The 23,111-nt window shown below is 43.2% G+C and overlaps 1 protein-coding gene across 1 annotated transcript in view; it reads left to right on the top strand.

Moving 5' to 3' along the window:
* Nucleotides 1-6,104: 6,104 nt before the first annotated feature.
* scml4 (Scm polycomb group protein like 4) overlaps nucleotides 6,105-23,111 on the top strand; it is a 218,495-nt gene continuing 201,488 nt past the window's right edge. Inside the window, exons 1-2 of the mRNA XM_070884244.1 lie at nucleotides 6,105-6,141; nucleotides 18,732-18,966. Of these exons, the coding sequence (XP_070740345.1) occupies nucleotides 6,115-6,141; nucleotides 18,732-18,966 (262 nt within the window). The 5' untranslated portion in view covers nucleotides 6,105-6,114. The remainder of the gene's footprint in view (nucleotides 6,142-18,731; nucleotides 18,967-23,111) is intronic.

Below are 23,111 nucleotides of genomic sequence, written 5' to 3'. Positions count from 1 at the left end.
ATGATCACTAGCACCAAAATGCTCTCCCACTGATACCCCTTCCACCTGCCCCTCTTCATTCCCCAAAACTAAGTCCAGAACCGCCCCCTCCCTTGTTAAGCCTTGTTACATACTGGCTAAAGAAGTTCTCCTGAATGCATTTTAGGAATTCCACACCCACTTTATCATTCACACTACCTTTTTCCCAGTTAATATTAGGGTGGTTGAAATCCCCCCCTATTACAACTCTCTAGTTTTTGCACTTTACAGCAATTTGCCCACATATTTGTTCTTCTATCTCCCTCTGACTGTTTGGGGGTCTATAACACATTCCCAGTAGTGTGATTGCCCCTGTTTTGTTCTTCAATTCAACCCAGATGGCCTCGTTTGATGACCCCTCTTAACATATCATCCCTTCTCACAGGTGTAATTGTTTCTTTAATTAATACTGCAACACCCCCTCCTTTTTTAAACCCCTCTCTATCCCGTCTGAAAAACCTGTAATCAGGAACGTTGAGCTGCCATACTTTGCCCTTCTTTCAGCCATGTCTCTGTAATAGCTATAATATCATACTCCCACATGTCTAAGTGTGCTCAGCTCATTTGCCTTATTTCCTATACTCCTTTCATTGAAGTATATACCATTTAGTGGTGCGAAACTCCCTTGTTGTCTATTTTCCAGTCCTTGTTTCTTCTACCTTCCAAATTCACTTTCTACTTTTCTTCTCCCAATTCCAGCTTTGCTTCTCTCCCTACTGAATCTATTCTCTGGTTCCCATTCCCTTGCCAAGCTAGTTTAAATCCTCCCCAACAGCACTAGTAAACCCTCCCGTGAGGATACTGGTCTTGTGATTTTTGTCTCATTGGGTCTGCTGTCACAGCCTCCCTTGGGCCCCTCCACATGCACTGATCCAAAGGGAGGTATGTGGTACCTGTGTCTGTGGGCGTGATGGGTGGCATGCAACACTTTTGCCTGGCGTCCCTTCATTGCTCCTTCATTTCTCCCAACAAATAGAGATACAGGGGTGCTTCCAATGGGAATATCCACCGTGGCACAGCGGCAGTGTCACAAAGCTAATCAGCAAGAGAGGAAAAACTTTTTTTTTTCAGAAATCATCTTTTTACTGGGCTCTTTAAATTGACTTCACATTCAGCTCAGCGCCTATAGCCCGGATACCCATTATTCCTCAACATCCAGAAGATTTAGTGCCCTGCGTGCACAAACAACAACAACTTGTATTTATATAGCGCCTTAACATAGGTGCCAAGGTGCTTCACAGGAGTATTATGAGAAAAGAATTTGACGCTGAGGTGCATAAGTGGAAATTAGCGCATGTAACCCAAAGCTTGGTCAAAGAGGTAGGTTTTAAGGAGCATCTTGAAGGAGAAGAGAGAGGTGGAGAAGCAAAAAGGTTTAGGCAGGGAGTTCCAGAGCTTGGTGCCTAGGCAACAGAAGGCACAGCCACCAGTGGTTGAGCGATTATAATCAGGGATGCTCTGGAGGGCAGAATTAGAGGAGCGCAGACATCTCGGGGGTTGTAGGGCTGGAGAAGATTAGAGATAAGGAGGGGCGAGGCCATGCAGGGATTTGAAAATAAGGTTGAGAATTTTGAAATCGAAGCATTGCTTGACCGGAAGCCAATGTAGGTCAGCAAGCACAGGGGTGATGGGTGAGCGGACCTTGGTGCGAGTTAGGATACGGGCAGCTGAATTTTGGATCACCTCTAGTTTATGTAGCATAGAATGTGGGAGGCCAGCCAGGAGTGTGTTGGAATAGTCAAATAACAAAGGCATGGATGAAAGCTTCAGCTGCGGATGAGCTGAGGCAAGGGCGGAGACGGGTGATGTTACGGAGGTGGAAAAAGGCGGTCTTAGTTATGCTGCGGATATGTGGTCGAAAGCTAATTTCAAGGGCAAATATGACACCAAGGTTGTGAACAGTCTGGTTCAGCCTCAGACAGAAGTTGGGGAGAGGGATGGAGTCAGTAGCTAGGGAATGGAGTTTGTGGTGGGGACAGAAAGCAACGGCTTTGGTCTTCCCAATATTCACTTGGCGAACATTTCTGCTTATCCAGAACTGGATGTCGGATAAGCAGCCTGACAATTTAGAGACTGTGGAGGAGTCAAGAGAAGTTGGATTGAGGTAGAGCTGCATGTCATCAGCGTACATGTGGAAACTGACGCTGTGTTTTCGGATAGATCTTTGGGGGACACCAGAGGTAACGATGTGGGGGCGGGAAGAGAAGCCATTGCAGGTGATTCCCTGGCTAGGATTAAATAGATAAGAATGGAACCAGACAAATGCAGTCTCACCCAGCTGGATGTCTATGGAGAGACATTAGAGAAGGATAGAGTGGTCAACCGTGTCAAAGGCTGAAGACAAGTCAAGAAGGACGAGGAAGGTTAGTTTGCCTTTGTCACAGTCACAAAAGCTGTCATTTGTGACTTTCATGATAGCCGTTTCGGTACTGTGGCAAGTGCGGAAACCGGATTGGAGGGATTCGAACATGGAGTTGAGGGAAAGATGGGCACGGATTTGGGAGGGGACAACACAGTCAAGGACATTGGCGAGGAAAGGGAGATTGGAGATGGGGCGGTAGTTTGCAAGGACGGAAGGATCGAGGATTGTTTTTTTGAGGAGAGGGGTGATGACGGCAGCTTTGAGGGAGAGGGGACAGTACCCGAGGAGAGCGAACCGTTAACAATGTCAGCTAACATGGGAGCCAGAAAAGGAAGTTGGGTGGTCAGCAGTTTGGTGGGAATAGGGTCAAGGAAGCAAGAAGTCGGTCTCATGGACAGGATGACCTCGGAAAGGTTTGAGGGGAGATCAGAGAGAAACTGGAGAAAGGTGTGAGGTCAGGGCTCGGGCAGGGGGCTTCCTTAGAAGGAAGGGAAGAGGCGGTCGAACGGATGGTCTCAATCTTAGAGACAAAGAAGTCCATGAGCTCCTCACACTTATTGTTGGAGGTGAGGGTGGAGAATGGGGAGAGGGGTTTAAAAAGACAGTTAGCAGGGGAGAATAGAAGCTGAGGTTTATCTTTATATTCCAGAATGATTCTGGAATAATGAGCGATTTTTGGCAGACGAGAGCAGGACCTGATGGTGCTTTTTGTGGCCCAGCCAGATCTGGCAGTGAATGGCTAAACCAGTTGTCTGCCACATCTGCTCAAGTCTACGTCCCCTGGATTTAAGGGAGCGAAGATCAAGGCTGTACCAGGGGGAACAGGCAGAGCTGTTCTAACAGGGACTAGGACATCAAAGATGGTGGTGAGGGTGTGATTGAGCAGATCACAGCTGCAGAGATGTCATGGTGAATGGAGGGCCAAAGGCTGGACAGTTTGGGAGTTGATAAGTGTAGTTGTTAGAGAGTCGGAAGAGAGTAAATCCAGGGGTGGACACAGAAGGAATTAGAGTTGGGGAGGGAGGTGGAAAGGGGATGTGGGTGGAGAGCGAAACTAGGAAATGGTCAGAGATGGCCTTATTTGCGATTGACACGATGGGAGTAGCGAGGCCGTGAGAAATGGCAAGGTCGAGGGGGTGGCCATGAATTTGGGTTGGAGAGTTTACATAGAGGGAGAGATTAAGGGAGGACAGGAGGGTCGTGAACTCAGAAGACAGAGAGCATGATGAATTGTTGAGGAAGTGAAGTTGTTCGGTGCAGAGGGAGGAAAGCATTGAAGATGTCTCGGCGATAACATTTTATGGTACTTGGGTGGGCGGTAGAGAAACATCAGGAAATTGTGTGCAACTTATGTCACTTATGCCACCTCCACCCCCCCCCCAATTCAAATACAAAGCCACAGCGTGTTTCAGACCCATGCTTCCTCCCCTCGCTTTCCACCCCGCCCCCAGACATACTGCTGAAAATACTGGAGATCCACTTTTCCAATCCGATTCATTCAACTAGTGACTGTAAATCGGGTGTCACGGATTGTAAAATCTGCCTCACTCTGTTTTCTGTTTCTTAATGGGGTGACAGGTGGAAATCTGAACAAGCTGTAACTTTCCAGTGTGACACTAATATATTAGTAATGCACGATGCTGAGTGCACCATTTAATCAGGAACTTGTAACATTTTTACGAGCGAATAATGTGCCAGAATATTTTAATTAATCATTTAATTAATCAGTAGGCCATTTGGTTAGAACAGTTGGTGGACCACCTCCTTTCAATGTTATGGCTTCCAGAAGTGATATCCTGAGTACTGCTTTTTACTGCACTGTACAATGTGATCGAACATAGTGGCCCAGAAATCCCGGCCGGCTGCTTCCCACGGGCGATTGGGTAAAAAACTTAAAATAGAAGCGCACTTACCTGAAGCTGCTGCACCCACGCGAGTTCCCGGCCCTGAGGCCTCCATTGACTGCACGTCAGGACGTGTGCAGGGCTGCAGCTGCAGTCACATAGCTCTGGACAGCCAATCAGGTAAAGTATATACTCATTCATAATAATGGGAATTTCGTAAGTTGGAGTTCCCATTATTATGAATGAGAACCCCCCCCAACATAAAACAGTAATAAAAAAAGACACTACATATTTAATATTAATTTACATTAACGTTATTTATGTATCTTTTAAAAATCAGAATTTTTAAAAAAAGTTTTTAAAATTATGCTTTAAAATAAATTTAATGTAGTGGGAAAGGTTTTAAAAAATACAATGTGTTTTTAACATTTTATTTTTTATGTTTTAAGTGTGTTTTAAAACTCTTACACTTGTAAAAGTAGGCTATGCGCCTGCTTTTATCAGGCGCAAGAGTTTTCAGGACATCTGCTGGACAAGATAAGGGTAAATACCGCAATCTCGCCCATGCAAATGTCCTGGCTCCCAAGATACGGAAGATCTATCAAGCTCCAGCTTGACAGATCAGTAAAGCCGGTTTACAGCGCATGCGCATTGATTGTGTGCTGAAAACCGACTTTTGCTATGCCTTCCTGGGTCCATACACACTCTGCCCCAATGTAAGCACACAATGCTAACTCCAATCAGTGTCCAGCTCCTCATTTGAACACTGATAGAAATACCATGTCATATAAGAAACAGCAATTCATACCAGTTAAATCAATTGAGATCCTTTTATCAACCTTTCTAAATTAATATTGCCAATATTTACCCCTCGGGTTAATTCTGGGTTTTGAGTGGCTGGATGTAAACATCTTAAACCAATCAAAGGTAGATTATTAAATTGAATTCTATCTGTCTCTTGTTTTTCACCGATCATGGAGATAAATTAAATCATAAAGTAACCGTTATTTGTCAGGACATCAGAGAGAATCTGTGTTTAGACACTGATGTACATACCCTACCAGGTACAGTAGCATAGCGGTTCTGTTACCGAACTATTAATCCAGAGAACGAGATCCCACCATGGCAGTTTGAGAATTTCAATTCCGTTTCAAAATCAATAAATAAATCTGGAAATAAAAAGCTCATATCAGTACAAGCGACCATGAAGCTGTTGGATTGTCACTAATGTCCTTTCGGGAGGGAAACTTTAACTGGCCTGACTTATATGTGCCTCCAGTCCCACACCAAAGTGGTTAACTTTTAACTGTCAGGACAACTGGGAATGGGCGATAAATGCCAGCCTTGCCAGCGACGCCCATATCCCTAAATGAATAACGAAAAATCTGTGGTCAGACTACAGCCGTCCTTTGCATTCTCTAGTTTAAAGGGCCAATTAGGACAGTCTGAGTTCCTATGACTGTAAAGTCAGGTGCCAAGCCGCTGTGAAAACTTTTCAATGTATATTTCATATTTGAGCTTTATCAGAGCCAAAAAAAAATATTTTCATCATGTGGTTGGTAATACTGTACGTTGATAAAATCATGTTGGTGATAGATCACATCACTGCGCATTCGTTTATGTATTGCCATGCTGTAAAGTGAGTGAAATAGAGAAATTTCATACCATCAATAATAAAAGAAATGAGATAAATGCCTTGGGTTACCACTCCTTTCAAATGTCATGCATACAGTGGATATGTGCAGCCACTTTTGAATCTGTCTTTTGTATTTGCTGTGTCTTGTGTCTCTACATCGCTCATTCTAAAACTGACAACTTTCAGATCTAAGGCTTCTATTTCTCGCAGGTAGTTTTAACTGGGGCGAGTACCTGAAGGCTACAGATTCTAGTATGGCGCCACCTTGTTGCTTCAAGCAGGTAAAATAAAACAACTATCCTGCACGTTTCTGACCACTTTGGCCCCTTTTAGTTGGTGACTATAGTGATAAAATCAAGAGAAATTCAGGGCCAAAAGTTTTAGATTTGGTTAAATAGGTATCATCTAATTCTTATCAAATATAATGATCAAATGTACTTCTGAGAAGCAAATGCATAGTTGGACAGGTAAGATGAAAGAAGGGAAGAATTTGCATTTATAAAACACCTTTCATGACCTGGGAACCTCCCAAAGCAGTTTGCAGCCAATTAAATTCTTTTGAAGTGTAGTCACATTGGCTGCCATGTTTCCAGACATTACAATGTGTGCACAGCAAAGTCCCGCAAACAGCAATGAAATCAATAACCAGATAGGCATAGGTAGCGCTTTGGAGTCCTAATTAGATGATTTACATAGAATTAGATGGAATTTACAGCATAAACAGGACATTCGGTCCAACTGGTCCACACGGTGTTTATGCTCCGCAGAAGCCTCCTCCCACCCCTCTTCATTTAACATTACCAACATAACCTTCTATTCCTTTCTTCCTCATGTGTCTATCTATGGTTTCCCATAGATAAGGATAAAAAAGAAAGTGTTTTATTTTATAGGTGACATGGGAGTATAGTGTGTTGACATTCCAACATGACTTGCTGTGGAATGGTAACATATTGATAGTCTGCACTAACTATGAGCTCCCAACCTCATGGTGAGGCACTGAGCAGAGGGCAGGGGTGGAAAGAAAATCACAGGACTACTTACCTCAGACCATCCTCTCGCATTTCCAAGCATACATACATAAGGAAAGACGGATCGGAATAGCCAATTAAGCGCTTTTGAAGTGTAGTCACTGGTCCATTGAGCCTGTCCCAAACGGGCACGACTCACAAAAGGATCACGACTCCCAGTGTTCCCTCCAACATTAGTCATGCAATCTCCTGGGAGAGGTAAAAAAAAAACAGATGTAAAAAAACCCTAAAGGAGCTCGAGGAAAAAGTTGATGATATTGCTCTCCAGCCACTTAAAGCAACCAAAACAAGTTCAGGACATCGCGGTGACTGCGTGGTGCATATCCAATATCTCATCTACCTTTTGTGTGTCACAGCAAGGAACCTGTCCAGCTCCTTTTTGAACTGTAGCAGCAAACTCACCAAACGAGCCGGTAACTTGATATAAGTGTTGATAACCCTTTGGATAAAGAAACCCTTTGTGAGAAAATTAAATCTAGTAAGTTATTGATTTTGTGAGCAACTAACTGAATTATAAATGTTAGTGAAATAATACAGAAACATAGAAATTTACAGCGCAGAAGGAGGCCATTTTAGCCCATTGTGTCCGCACCGGCCGACAAAGAGCCACATGGCTCTCGGTCAGCAGCCCTGAAGGTTACATATAAAGCTATGTACAATAGCAGACAGGTAAAGAGCATCCAGCCCAACGAGTCCGCCCACACAACTGCGATACCCCATGTATTGCAACATTTTACACTCCACCCCACCCGGAGCCATGCAATCTCCTGGGAGAGGCAAAAAAACAGATAAAAACCCAGGCAAATTGGGAAAAAAGTTTGGGAAAATTCCTCTCCGACCCATTCAGGTGATCGAAAATGGTCCAGGAGACCACTCTGGCCTTATTAGATTCCCTGAAGTACTTACCATCGTATCTACGCCAGCCAACAAGTGGTTATCCAGTCTAATCCCTCTTACCAGCTCTAGATCGTTAACCCTGCAGGTTACGGCACTTCAAGTGCCCATCCAAGCACCTTTTAAATGTGGCGAGGGTTTCTGCATCCACCACATTTCCAGGCAGAGAGTACCAGACCCCCCCAACCCTCTGCGTGAAGAAGTTTCTCCTCAAATCCCCCCTATACTTTCCACCAACCACCTTAAACCTATGCCCTCTCGTAATTGACCCATCCACCAAGGGAAATAGGCCCTTGCTATTCACTATATCCAGGCCCCTCAAAATTTCATACACCTCAATAAGGTCTCCCCTCAGCCTCCTGTGAGCCTCCAATGATAATAAACACAGCCTATCCAATCTATCCTCATAGCTAAGATTCTTCATTCCAGGCAGCATTCTTGTAAATCTCCTCTGCACACTCTCCAGTGCAATTACATCCTTTCTATAATATGGCATCTAGAACTGCACGAAGTATTCCAGCTGTGGCCTAACCAGTGTATTATACAATTTAAGCATAACCTCCCTGCTCTTGTATTCTATGCCTCGGCCAATAAAGGCAAGCATTCCGTCTGCCTTCTTAACCACCTTATCCACCTGGCCTGCTACTTTCAGGGATCTGTGGACATGCACTCCAAGGTCCCTTTGTTCATCTACACTTCTAAGTGGCCTACCATTTAATGTGTATACCCTTTCCATATCAGCCCTCCTCAAGTGCATTACCTCACACTTTACCGAATTAAATTCCATTTGCCACTGTTCTGCCCATCTGACGAGTAGATTGATATCCTCATGCAGTCCATGACTTTCCTCCTCATTATCAACCACACAGCCAATTTTAGTGTCATCTGCAAACTTTTTAATCATACCCCCATATTCAAATCTAGATCATTGATGTATACCACAAAAAGCAAGGGACCCGATACTGAGCCCTGCGGAACCCCACTGGAAACATCCCTCCAGTCACAAAAACATCCATCAACCATTAGCCTTTGCTTCCTACCTCTAAGCCAATTTTGGATCCAAATTACCACTTTGCCCTGGACCAGTCTGCCATGTGGGACCTTATCAAAAGCTTTGCTAAAGTCTATATACACTTCATCGTACGCACTACCCTCATCGACCCTCCTGGTTACCTCCTCGAAAAATTCAATCAGGTTAGTCAAACACGATCTTCCCTTAACAAATCCGTACTGACTGTCCCAAATTAATCCTTGTTGCTAAATGTAGATTTATCCTGTCTGTCAGGATTTTTCCAATAATTTTCCCACCACTGAGGTTCGGCTGACAGGCCTGTAATTACTCGGCCTGTCCCTTTATCCCTTCTTAAACAAGGGTACCACATTAGCAGTCCTCCGGCACCTTGCCTGAATCCAAAGAGGACTGGAAAATGATTGTCAAGGCCTCTGCTGTTTCCTCTTTTGCTTCGCTCAACAGCTTGGGATGCATTTCATCCGGGTCTGGGGACTTATCCACTTTCAAAGCTGTTAAACCCCTTAATACTTCCGCTCTCTCTGTTTATTTCATCCAGAATTTCACACTCTTCCTCGATAGCAGTATCTGCATTGCCCCTTTCCTTTGTGAAAACAGATGCAAAGTATTCATTAAGAACTCTCCCAACATCTTCCACCTCCACTCAAATTACCCTCATGGTCTCTAGTAGGCCCGACTCTTTCTTTAGTTATCCTTTTGCTCTTAATATATTTATAGAACACCTTTGGGTTTTCCTTGATTTTACTTGCCAAGAATTTTTTATGCTCTCTCTTAGCATTCCTAATATCCTTTTTAATTTCACCTCTGAACTTTCTATATTCCTCCAGAGATTCTACAATATTTAGCTGTCGGTATATGACATAAGCTTAATTTTTTTTCTTTATCCTCCCTGTAAGTCCCGAGGGGGCTCTAGAATTGTCATTCCCACCCTTTTTCTTTAAGGGCACATGTTTGGCCTGAGCTCTCCAGATCTCCTCCTTGCCTCCCCCTGTTCCAACAATGATTTACCTTCAAGTAGCTGTTGGGATGATCCACTAATACTCCGAGTGGGTACTTTAATGGTGGTGGCTTATTAAAGCGGCAATCATTTCTCGCTGGCTTCTTCTGAAGTGGAGTCAAAAATTTACAAGCGCCTTTCAATTTGCAAACTTCCCTCACCCAACGGTAATTAAACTCTAATTGACCTTAGGCTTGTACTAATTTACAGCAATTAGACTTTGTCACCTTATAGAAACAGGCCAGGTCAACATAGCTACTCCTCAGCAGCAGGATAATGCACTGTGTGTTACATGATATAATGCTCTTATTGTTATAAAACAGCACCCTGGAGTGACCAGTGGATGGTCACAACCATCTCGACCAAGATTTTGGCTGCACCCGGCTCATGTACTCAATAAAGAAGTAGTAGTAGTGGGGCAAAGCTGACTGCTGCCATCGTGACTGGTGCTTAAATTAAACAGAGGCAATGTGACGGGTGAGGGGAAGAAACAAAGTGGTGATAGAGGAGGTAAAAATGTAAAAAAAATGCTAATGAAAATATTGACTTTTACCCCGAGAGTGGTCAGAATGTGGAACTCGCTACCACAAGAAATAGTTGAGGCAAATAACATAGATGCATTTAAGGGGAAGCTAGATAAACACATGAGGGAGAAAGGAATAGAAGGTTATATAGATAGTGTTAGATGAAGAGGGTTCGGAGGAGGCTTGTGTGGAGCATAAACCCAGACCAGGAACAGTGGGGCCGAATGGCCTGTTTCTGTGATGCAGACTCTGTCATTCTATGTAATGGAGAGTCAGCTGTGTGAGGTGTAGACTGGGTTCATGTGCATGGTGAATGGGAACCCAAAGTGTGAGTTTCTGCCAGCTGAACTTGACTGGAACAATCGATCAGCTTGTAGCGTCAATGTGCAGGGATGCAAAGCTAAATTACACCACACACAAAACAACAGGAGAACAAGAAGGCAGTGCTATCTCCTCTTTCGTACAATAACTAGGGCTTTATTTAATTTCTCTTTATTTTTTCTTATTGATTTGTAATTTGTTTCTCAAGTCTGCGATAAAAATGAAAGTGGTGGGTGTTGTAAAATAAAATTGTATTTGGGATCTATAATTGTGATTTTCGTTATCAGTCATTCTGTGTCGGGGAGATGTAAAGTGTCGAGGCATGTATATTATTTGTCAAGATTTTGAATCTGGCTTCAGATTTATAGTGGTAGTAATAGTTCGAATGAATTGTAAAATTGTAAATGTCTCTGAAAAGTAATAGGATCTTGTCTGTGGACCCGGATTTTAGCTAATATTTTATAAGAACATTCAATGACAAGAGAAGGTTGTTTGGCTCATTGAGCATTATTGTTACTGCGGAGAAGGGATATTCACCTGTAGGATATGCATTGGGTGGAGTTGCTTTCCTTGCATCAGTGCAATTGTAGTTGATTAGACCAGTGAGATGGGTGCCTGGTCTAGTTTGTGTTGGAAGAATTTCACTTCTGTGTCAGTTCAGTAGCATCAATTCAAGGCCAGAGAGCTTCATAGATTTGGCGAGGATCCTCTGTGGTTCCACATTGCAGGTCTTTGACTGCATATACATGTTAGCCTTCACTCTGTGGCAGCACTCTCGCCTCTGAATTAGAATGCTGTGGGTTCAAGTCCCGCTCTCGAGACTTGAGCACAAAATCTAAGCTAACATACCGATGCAGTGCTGCACTGTTGGAGGTGCCGTTTTTGGATGAGACGTTAAACTGTCTGCCTCCTCAGGTGGATGTAAAAGATCCTGTGGCACTATTTGGAAGAAGAGCAGGGGATTTATCCCCTGTGCCCTGGCCAATATCTATCCCTCAATCAACTTCACTAAAATAGAGTTATCTGGTCATTATCACATTGCTGTTTGTGGGAGCTTGCTGTGTGCAAATTGGCTACCACGTTACCTACATTACAACAGCGATTACACTTCAAAAGTACTCCATTGGCTGAAAAATGCTTTTGGTACGTCCTTTTATACAGGCGCTATATAAATGCAAGTTCTCTCTTTGTATTGTATCATCAGCTGTGATATTTGGAAGTTTGGAGTCAGGTGTCAACCTCTCAGAATAGGGAGAGAAGAGGAAGGACAGTGGCATTTCTTATTATGTGGCCTGAGGGAATTCCAATGTGTCCACGGAGGTGTAAAGATTCCTCGGGGGTCCACTGGTTTCCTGCCGTACCTCCGACGGATGACCGGCATAACCTTCATGAAAATAGCAGAGGTGGCTCCAGAACCTCCCCCTTGCTTGGCAAATGTCATTTGGGGGATGGAACTGGGAGCGGGGATTCCCTACATTTGGACTTCCTGCTCCTCAGGGGACATGACGGATTAGTGAAAGCTGGTGTCCTGAGTGAGTGCAGGTGTACTGACCTCAACAAGGGCACACATGGACTTCAATAGTGGGGTCCTGGCCATGCAAGCAGCCTGGATGGCCTCCTCACCTCGATTTATCTAAAACAAAAGGTAGATTGAAAAACATTTTTGCAGATCGACTACCATTGAAGTCAATAGAAAAGAACAGGAAAAAAAATGGTGTGGGTGTAGAATGGGTTGCCAATTCGCTAACACCCAGTTTGCGTTTTTGCCCAAGATTCACTCCCCTTCCCATGTTATTTTTTTTAATGGGCTCTGGAGGCCAGATATATAGTCTTGCCCTTTAGCATACTGGAGGGAAGCATTTGCAACGCTGCAACTACAATATGTGTATGCACGTGTATATATTATATTCAGATATATTTCTTTAATATTTTTAAATTTGTATATATATAAAATGCCCACATACCCATTGTAGTTACAGTGTTGCAAACGCTTCCCTCCATTATGCTAAAGAGCGAGACATATTACCAGCAAAAATTTAAATTGTTATTTATGGCTTTCTTTCCCTCACCATTGCCTGTACATTCTGTTTTACAATTGCACATTCTGAAAGTCTGGCTGCAAGTGCTTTGATCTCAATTGGTTGGAGGTAACAGTATACTCTAATAATATTAGACTAACTTGCGAGTGAAGTAATGCTAACCATAAATGAAAATAAATGGGCACCGTACGGTCATGTAGCCATTGCTAGAGAAAGTTGCCTGAAAGAAAAGTCTTACCCAATAAATCTCATCGTATTTTCAGTCTCCTCTGGTCATCTCGTCTCCAGAACAGTAATGATTTATATAATATAACATTATATTGATTCATGATTTCAATCTGCAAACACAGCAATGTGCAGTGAGCGTTTATTTATATTTATTTAGACTCATTTAGATTTTTATTGACATGTTGATACCACATGACTGGGATGGTTGCATGTTATTTATGGAAAACTCCAATTTAATTGTTTCATAGTGCATTTCTTACAGGAGCTGTGAGAATAGTGTTGTATAGATCAGGGCTATAGTTACATGCCTCGCATATTGTAAAGGAGGGCATTCTTTAGTTTACAATATTAGGATCTTGATCTATAGGGTAAGTTTTCTGATCCTAACTCCTGATGAGGAACTGCTCCCGACGAAACCACATATTAGGAAATTGAACACATGCAGCTGTGATTTATTGTGCATTCATAGTGATGGATGAAAAATCACAGGATGCTCAGGCACCATTTCCCAATACATGCTCCCAGTGGGTGCAGTTGTGCGCCAGGGGCGGAAAATTTACCCTTATGTTTTTCCCATTGTCTGAACTGGTGAAGACATTTGCTTTTGTAAATTCCTTTAAAACTGCAGTATTATTGTCTAAGGTTGATTTCTTCAACAAGCGCTGATACGTCAAGAATGAAATATTTGGAAGGAAAAAATACCTCGTTGGGTCGTTACCCGTTAATGTTGGAAGTGTGCTTGTTGAATCATTTTGCATAGAAACGGTTGGTGCTCACTTTAGTTTGAAGAAGGTGATGCCTTTACTTGCTGACTTTCATTTCCTCCCACAGATTGCTCTTTGTGTAAAACTAAAGAAAATTCTTTTTACTAAATTGTAATTGAAATAAAAGTGTTAATGTCTATATTAAAACAGTGGAATGCCATATGAGTGAGTCTCGTGTTTGTAAACAAGATCATTCCTATCAAGAAATGTCATCACGTTGCCTGCCTATGATATCATTGAAGTGCATATAGTAGTTGCCTTCCCAAAACGGTGGCAATTTCTCTCTCATAAATTCTCCAATTTGTTTTTAAGTAATTATACTCCCCATTCGTGCCTCCCCCTTTGTGGGGGAGGGGGGAAATCCTACTGTTAACATGCCAACAATTTCTAGCCTGTCAATCCTATGCCAGAACAAGGGTGCTCAAATGCTTGGAATACTCAAATAGGCCATATTACCCTGTAAAAATTGCATACACAGCACTGTCTCAAATGACAGAGACCTAGCAGGCATGAAAGGCAGTCAAAAGAGAGTGGCTAGCAGGAAGAAAAACATACCAAAGATCCAACAGCAGAAAATGGGACAGGGCATTTGTTCCTAAGTGTGTCTTCCTAGTATCCTTGCCACCACCTGTGACTCATGCACTGATGGGTGTGGTGCCATTTATTCTGATTGGCCCGACATTGGGGAGCAATATTTTTCCTCAGATGCTCGGCTTTTCCTGATGTCCTTTCATCAATTCCTGGAGCTCCTATACTTGGGTCACTGCGGGTGTTCTGCTTTTGGAGGTACCCTTAAAGAGCTTACGCCAAAATCCTTTCTCAGACCATTGCTCCTGCGCTTGCCCACTCAGGCTGCTGTTGAAGAGGGTTTTGCCGTTAGATCACACTTTGCATAAGTCCACCACCCATGTCTTCCTTTGCCAAATCACAATCCTGAACCCTACGCTGGATTTGAAAGAGAAACCCCTACGTGGGATTTGCAAGATTGAATCCTGGGATCACAATAGTCATCTGGAATTGCAAACCATAAGTGGACCCTATTGTTGTGCACCATCTTTTTCTGCCAAAGTGACATGAAAAGGGTTTTTTCAGCAGAACTTCTGTAATATTGAATTTGTTTTTCTGCATTGTCATGCACAATAAAAATATTAATGAGACCTTTTTAAAAATAAGAATCACTTTCATTGTGATATTTTTACTCAATTATATGTGCGCCAGTACAGGAGTAAATATGGCTTTCAATTACAGTTTAAGATATTGTAAGTGCTATCAGATTGAAAAATGAGAACGTAGTGCTCAGTTATCCACAACCAGACACCCTGGACCCATGTGCGCTCTTAGCTAATCACAGAATGTCATAGATAATAGCTATTCCATTAATTTACAGCCTAACTATCCTACCGTTCCTGTCGACAGCAGAAATATGACAATGAGGTGAGCAGAAAGTTCCCAAGAGGGAAGTATAAATGGAGAATAAAATTATTGAAAAATAGGAGATTTTAGTAAGGGAAGATGCCACCATTATGAGAAGGAAAGTACAATATGCACTGTAATGATACCATATTCAAGCAATGTGAAGATACTTCTTCATATGAATTAAGTTAACATGGTGTGTGTTTACAAAACAGTGGGCATTTATTTCCATATAACTATTCAAAGGAGTTGATGCCTCTTTACAGGAAAAAATATTTATTTAACAATGTTGAATTTCCTTTATAAACTAATGACAATTTAGCAAAGTAATTCTTATATTAACTTTACACACTGAGTATATATAGCCCAATGCATATGTCACAAATAACTTATTTAACAAACATATCCATCCCTTCACATCAATTCCATGAAACGTGAAGGATTTAGAACATAAGAAAATAAGAACATAAGAAATAGGAACAGGACTAGGCCAAATGGCCCCTCGAGCCTGCTCCTCCATTCAATAAGATCATGGCTGATCTGATCATGGACTCAGCTCCACTTCCCCGCCCGCTCCCCATAACCCCTTATCCTCTTATCATGTAAGAAACTGTCTATTTCTGTTTTAAATTTATTCAATGTCCCAGCTTCCACAGCTCTCTGAGAGAAGAAATTTCTCCTCATCTCTGTTTTAAATGGGCGGCCCCTTATTCTAAGATCATGCCCTCTAGTTCTAGTCTCCCCATCAGTGGAAATATCCTCTCTGCATCCACCTGGTCAAGCCCCCTCATAATCTTATGCATTTCGATAAGATCACCTCTCATTCTTCTGAATTCCAATGAGTAGAGGCCCAACCTACTCAACTTTTCTCATATGTCAACCCCTCATCCCCGGAGTCAACCTAGTGAACCTTCTCTGAACTGCCTCCAAAGCAAGTATATCCTTTCGTAAATATGGAAACCAAAACTGCACGCAGTATTCCAGGTGTGGCCTCACCAATACCTTATATAGCTGTAGTAAGACTTCCCTGCTTTTATACTCCATGCCCTTTGCAATAAAGGCCAAGAATACCATTGGCCTTCCTGATCACTTGCTGTACCTGCATACTATCCTTTTGTGTTTCATGCACAATTATCCCCAGGTCCTGCTGTCCTGCGGCACTTGGCAATCTTTCTCCATTTAAATAATAACTTGCTCTTTGATTTTTTTTCTACCAAAGTGCATGACCTCACACTTTCCAACATTATACTCCATCTCACAAACTTAGCCTGTCTATGTCCTTTTGCAGATTGTTTGTGTATCCTCACACATTGCTTTGCCTCCCATCTTTGTATCATTAGCAAACTTGGCTACGTTACACTCAGTCCCTTCTTCCAAGTCGTTAATATAGATTAAAAATAGTTGGGGTCCCAGCACTGATCCCTGCGACACTCCACTAGTTACTGGTTGCCAATCTGAGAATGAAGCATTTATCCCGACTCTCTGTTCTCTGTTAGTTAGCCAATCCTCTATCCATGCTAATATATTCCCCCCAACCCCATGAACTTTTACCTTGTGCAGTAACTTTTTATGTGGCACCTTGTCAAATGCCTTCTGGAAGTCCAAATGCACCACATTCACTGGTTCCCCTTTATCCATCCTGTTCGTTACATCCTCAAAAACTCCAGCAAATTTATAAAACATGACTTCCCCTTCACAAACCCATGCTGACTCTGCCTGACCAAATTTTGCTTTTCCAAATGTCCTGCTACTGCATCTTTAATAATGGACTCCAACATTTTCCCAACCACAGATGTTAGACTAACTGTCTATAGTTTCCTGCTTTTTTGTCTGCCTCCTTTTTTAAATGGGGGCGTTACATTTGCAGTTTTCCAATCTGTTGGGACCTCCCCAGAATCCAGGGAATTTTGGTAAATTACAACCAATACATCCACAATCCCTGCGCTACTTCTCAAGACCCTAGAATGCAAGCCATCAGATCCAGGGGATTTATCCGTCTTTAGTCCCATTACCTTACTGAGTACCACCTCCTTAGTGATTGTGATTGTGTTAAGTTCCTCTTCCCCGCCCCCCCCCCCCCCACCCCCCCCCCGCTATAGCCCCTTGACTATCCACTGTTGGGATATTGTTAGTGTCCTCTACCATAAAGACTGATACAAAATATTTATTCAGAGTTTCTGCCGTCTCCATGTTCCCCATTACTAATTCCCCGGTCTCGTCCTCTATTACAGAATATGATTCATTCTCTTCGTAGTTCTTATGTGGATTGTGTGTTTGTGAGGTGGAGGGTAAGTACGTTCAGTACATGGAATTCCCACTCTTCCAAACTAAGTAATGCTTAAAAATACTTTCAAACTTTCTGATAGGAGATAGGCCTGATTTTATTGCTGAGTTTTATGCCCTCTGGATATTACCCGTGCACCATTTTTAAAAAGTGCTTGCAAATCACTTCCCCGAAGGGAAGAAAAAGATGAACACTAAAGATCTCAATTCACTACTCAAGGTAAACAGGGTGTCTCTTGGTGTCCTGCCCAACAACCCTCTCTACACCAACACCCACACATTGATTGGCCATTTATATCATTGCCTTTTGTGGGTGTTGCTTGCTGTTAAGTTGCTTGCTTAACAACAGTCATTGCACGCCTAAAGCATTTCATAGGATATACAGCACAGAAACAGGCCATTCAGCCCAACCAGTCCATGCCAGCATTTATGCTCCACTCAAGTCTTTTCCCATCCTTCCTCGTGGTAGCGAGTTCTACATTCTCAGCATTCTGAGTAAAGAGGTTTCTTCTGAATTCCCTATTTGATTTCTTGGTAACTAGCTTATATCGATGCCCACTAGTTTTGCTTTTCCTCACAAGTGGGAACAACCTGGGAGAGAAATTCGCGTCATTTGCCTACTGCAAAAATTAAAGAGAATGCGCGTCGCACATTTCTTTTTCCATGGCCGACTTACCGGTCACAGCCTTGCCTTGTGCAACTCGTGTCCTGCCATGTTGCAGCCTGGCACTCTGTTTCTGTGCCAGGCTGCTACCATGGCACCTGGCTCCCCGTAGAGAAATAGTTGGGCCCTCGCCCCATTGCAGAGTTCGCAGCTTTCCTTCCCCTTTAACAGGGCGCTACCGAGCTTCGGCCCCTCTTTCTATCTACTCTTTCAAAACCTTTCATAATTTTAAAGACCTCTATTAAATCACCCCTCTGCTTTCTCTTTTCAAGAGTAAAGAGACCCAGCCTGTTCATCCTTTCCTGATAGGTTATACCTATCATTGTGTTAAGCGCATGACAATGTCATTAGTTGCTATTCAATTCAAGTGTTTCTTTTTCTAATTGGGAGGATGAGATAAGCCACAACAATTTTTTTTGCACCTTCCAACAATTTGTTTCGAACAGCAGTGAGAGAAGCCTGGGAATAAGTCACTCGTCTTTCCTCGTGGTTAAGGTAGGATGTGGAGCAAGGTTACAAAGACAGTGGGGATGTGAGCAGAAAAAGGTGCGGAATATGTGACAGGAGTGTTGAGCGTTAACCTTAACTCTTTTGAGCAACTTATCTTTAAAAAGAGGCTGCTGAACCATGTGTTGCTCTCTTTCCTTTGGGTTATTTTCACAGTATGCTCCTGTTATTGGTTTCAGTCTTGTACTCAACTCATCAACGACTTTAAGATCGGAATGAAACTCGAAGCAAAGGATCCTCGAAATTCCACATCAATGTGCATTGCCAGTGTTGTGGGTGTCACTGGGGTGAGGCTGCGGTTACGGCTGGATGGAAGCGACAATAAAAATGACTTCTGGAGAATGGTGGATTCGTCTGACATTCAAACAATTGGGAGCTGCGAGCGAAGTGGTGAAATGCTGCAACCTCCCTTAGGTAGGAAGACCGAACTGGGGTGATGCTTCAGTGGTGCTCGGCTATGCATTTTCTGCTGCCACTTACTTTTATTCACTACTTATATGCAAAATTACAATGCTCTGGGGCAACTTACAGACCCATATTACTCTGAATTGACCACAAAACATTAAAGGAATCATTTAGCTTTGTGCGATAATATGAAATGGGCATGATGGTGAATTGGGAGCCTGCTTTATATCTCCCTGATTTTTATTTCCAATTACTTCAATAAAAATAAAAGTGGGGAGAGATGTAAAATGGGCTGTTGATTTGCTAACGCTCATTTTACACTCCCACAAAGTCAAAAATTACCCGCTGAGGGATGCATCTGAGATTCATCTCCTGATCTTACTTTGATCTCTTTACCTTTCTCCTGCCCTCAATTCTCTTTGTTGCTTTCAGCACTGCCTCTCACTGGCATATAATTCCACAGGTGCCAATTGTTCTGGCACTGTGCCCAGGTGGAAATTCTTTATGTGCAAGTTTAGAGCAGGGCTATTCACTGCAGGCCGATTGTGGGCTGATGAACATTTGATGCAGCTATCATCTGATTCAAGCAAGCCACGCTGTTCCTCTCCATTTTATTCTCGCTGAGGTTTGCAAATTCTATTTGTATACAAAGAAAAATGGCAAGATGATTAAACTGCTGGTGATTAGTTAGATGCAGTTAATTGGATTTTTGATAATTAGATGTTTAGCCAATTAATCCTTTTGTACCTTTTCTGCCCTTTATGCTGTTTCAGCCATTGTTCCAGATGTAAAATCCCATGCATGATATTGCTTCATGTGTGACATTCTGTGCCTGCCATTAGCCCAGGTACGAAATGTGTTACCTGTCATTCACCAGGTATGAAATTTGTTGCCTGTCATTGTCCAGGCATATTCAGTATGTACCTGCACTCCATAGTGTGATAAATGATGTAATTCCTAGCCCGATGGGCTGAAACATTGGCCCGGATTTTGCAGTCAGCGGAGAAGGAATGGCGCTCACTGTTCACCACGCTGACAGCTGCCCAGAGAATTTTCACGGACTTTTGACAAGAAACAACGTGGCTCTTCAACCAATCAGATTGAAGAATCTTCACTGAGACACACAGAATCTAAACCAGGAAGTACAGACAAGGAATTATAAATTAGATGTAAATCATGTACAGAAAGCAAAATAAAGATTGGGAAATAAAGATGAGATTACGAAAGAGAGATATAAAAGAGACAGTTAGAAAAAGTAAAAGAAAATTACATTAAAAAGAAAATCTCCTCCAGCACTAATTAACTTGTGAAGGAATGAGACTCCACACTTGTAAAATTAAATTTTCAGGGCCAGAGAGGTTGTTTGGCAGTAATTCTAATTGATCACAGCGTTAAAAATTCACTTACACCTGAATGCACCAGCCCTAACCCTAACTTTTTCTGACATATTTAGTGGCTAACTAGTTGGTAAGTACAGCAACTTCACGCCCTTCCATTGATTTCAATGCCGAGTTTTTTTGCGAGATACTGTTACGATGTAGCCTTTGGCAGAACAGAGTAACTTGGATAGCAACGTCTAGATTTCTGCATTTAACTGCACTAGTATGGACTCCAAAAGTTGCTCTCCAATTTACTCAATAATAGTGATTGAGAATAATGGTGGGGCTATCACCAGTGAAAAATCTGGGCTAATGTGTGAAATATTCAGAAGGTGATAATAAAAGCAAATAATGAGGGCAGTAAGGGGATTATTGACATTTAACAGTGTATTAGTTGGTGGGAAGCACATCTGGTTGGGTACAAAAGATATGGGTGTGTGCATGTTTTTGTTTCCTAGATCAATCTGTGTTTCCTCACAGGCTGGGGAGATGTGTGTGCATTGGGTCCATTCATTGCCATAGCTTCTAGGTGGTAGATGTCGCGGGTTTGGGAGGTGCTGCCGAAGAAGCCTCGGCGAGTTGCTGCAGTGCATCTTGTCGATGGTACACACTGCAGCCATGGTGCGCCAGTGATAGAGGGAGTGAAAGTTGAAGGTGGTGGATGGGTGCCAATCAAGCAGGCTGCTTGATGGTGTCAAGATTCTTGAGTGTTGCTGGAGCTGCACTTATCCAGGCAAGTGGAGAGTATTCCATCACACTCCTGACTTCTGCCTTGTAGATGGTGGAACTAAACTACAGAACCAGTGGGAACCTGTTCAACCTTCGCCGTCTCCAGGCCAGGTCCAATCGGGCTACAGTACGCGGACAACTCCTGCGTCTGCGCACATACAGAGGCTGAACTCCAGGACATAGTCGACGTTTTTACTGAGGCGTACGAAAGCATGGTCCTTACACTAAATATCAGTGAGACAAAAGTCCTCCACCAGCCTATCCTCGCCGCACAGCACTGCCCCGCCCCCAGTCATCAAGATCCATGGCGCGGCCCTGGACAACGTGGACCATTTCCCATAACTCGGGAGCCTCTTATCACAAGAGCAGGCATTGACGACGAGATTCAATGTGCGCCAGTGCAGCCTTCGGCCGCCTGAGGAAAAGAGTGTTTGAAGACCAGGCCCTCAAAACTGCCACTAAGCTCATGATCTACTGGACTGTAGTAATAGCCACCCCCTGTATGGCTCAGAGAGATGGACCATGTACAGCAGACACCTCAAGTTGCTGGAGAGACACTACCAACGATGTCGCCACAGATCCTATAAATCACGTTGGAGGACAGACGCACCAACATCAGCGTCCTCGGCCAGGCCAACATTCCCAGCACTGAAGCACTGACCACACTTAATCAGCTCCGCTGGGCAGGCCACATTGTTCGCATGCCTGACGCAAGACTCCCAAAGCAAGCGCTCTACTCTGAACTCCTTCACGGCAAACGAGCCAAAGGTGGGCAGAGGAAATGTTACAAGGACACCCTCAAAGTTACCCTGAAAAAGTGCAACATCCCCACTGACACCTGGGAGTCCCTGGCCAGAGACCGCCCTAAGTGGAGGAAGTGCATCCGGGAGGGCGCTGAGCTCCTCGAGTCTCATCGCCGAGAGCATGCAGAAATCAAGTGCAGGGAGCGGAAAGAGCGGGCGGCAAAACAGTCCCACCCACCCCTTCCCTCAACGACTATCTCGTACTGAATTGTTCAGCCACCTAAGAACTCATGTTAAGAACATAAAAACATAAGAAATAGGAACAGAAGTAGGCCATATGGCCCCTCGAGCCTGCTCCGCCATTCAATAAGATCATGGCTGATCTGATCATGGACTCAACTCCACTTCCCCGCCCGCTCCCCATAACCCCTTATCCCCTTATCGTTTAAGAAACTGTCTATTTCTGTCTTAAATTTATTCAATGTCCCAGCTTCCACAGCTCTCCGAGGCAGTGAATTCCACAGATTTACAACCCTCTGAGAGAAGACATTTCTTCTAATCCCTGTTTTATGCAGCCCCTTATTCTAAGATCATGCCCTCTAGTTCTAGTCTCTCCTATCAGTGGAAACATCCTCTCTGCATCCACCTTGTCAAGCCCACCCCATAATCTTATACGTTTCAATAAGATCATCTCTCATTCTTCTGAGTTCCAATGAATAGAGGCCCAACCTACTCAACCTTTCCTCATAAATCAACCCACTCAACCCCAGAATCAACCTAGTGAATCTTCTCTGAACTGCCTCCAAAACAAGTATGTCCTTTTGTAAATTTGGAAACCAAAACTGCACGCAGTATTCCAGGTGTGGCCTCTCCAATACCTTTTATATAGCTGTAGTAAGACTTCCCTGCTTTTATACACCATCCCCTTTGCAATAAAGGCCAAGATACCATTAGCCTTCCTGATCACTTGCTGTACCTGCATACTATCCTTTTGTGTTTCATGCACAAGTACCCCCAGGTCCCGCTGTACTGTGGCACTTTGCAATCTTTCTCCATTTAAATAATAACTTGCTCTTTGATTTTTTTCTGCCTAAGTTTATGACCTCACACTTTCCAACATTATACTCCATCTGCCAAATTTTTGCCCACTCACTTAGCCTGTCTATGTCCTTTTGTAGATTTTTTGTGTCCTCCTCACACATTGCTTTTCCTCCCATCAGCAAGCTTGGCTACGTTACACTCAGTCCCTTCTTCCAAGTCGTTAATATAGATTGTAAATAGTTGGGATCCCAGTACTGATCCC

Source organism: Pristiophorus japonicus, chromosome 7 (genome assembly GCF_044704955.1).
Source record: "Pristiophorus japonicus isolate sPriJap1 chromosome 7, sPriJap1.hap1, whole genome shotgun sequence".
NCBI classification, from domain to species: domain Eukaryota; kingdom Metazoa; phylum Chordata; class Chondrichthyes; family Pristiophoridae; genus Pristiophorus; species Pristiophorus japonicus.
This window is presented reverse-complemented; position numbering and strand designations above follow the sequence as displayed.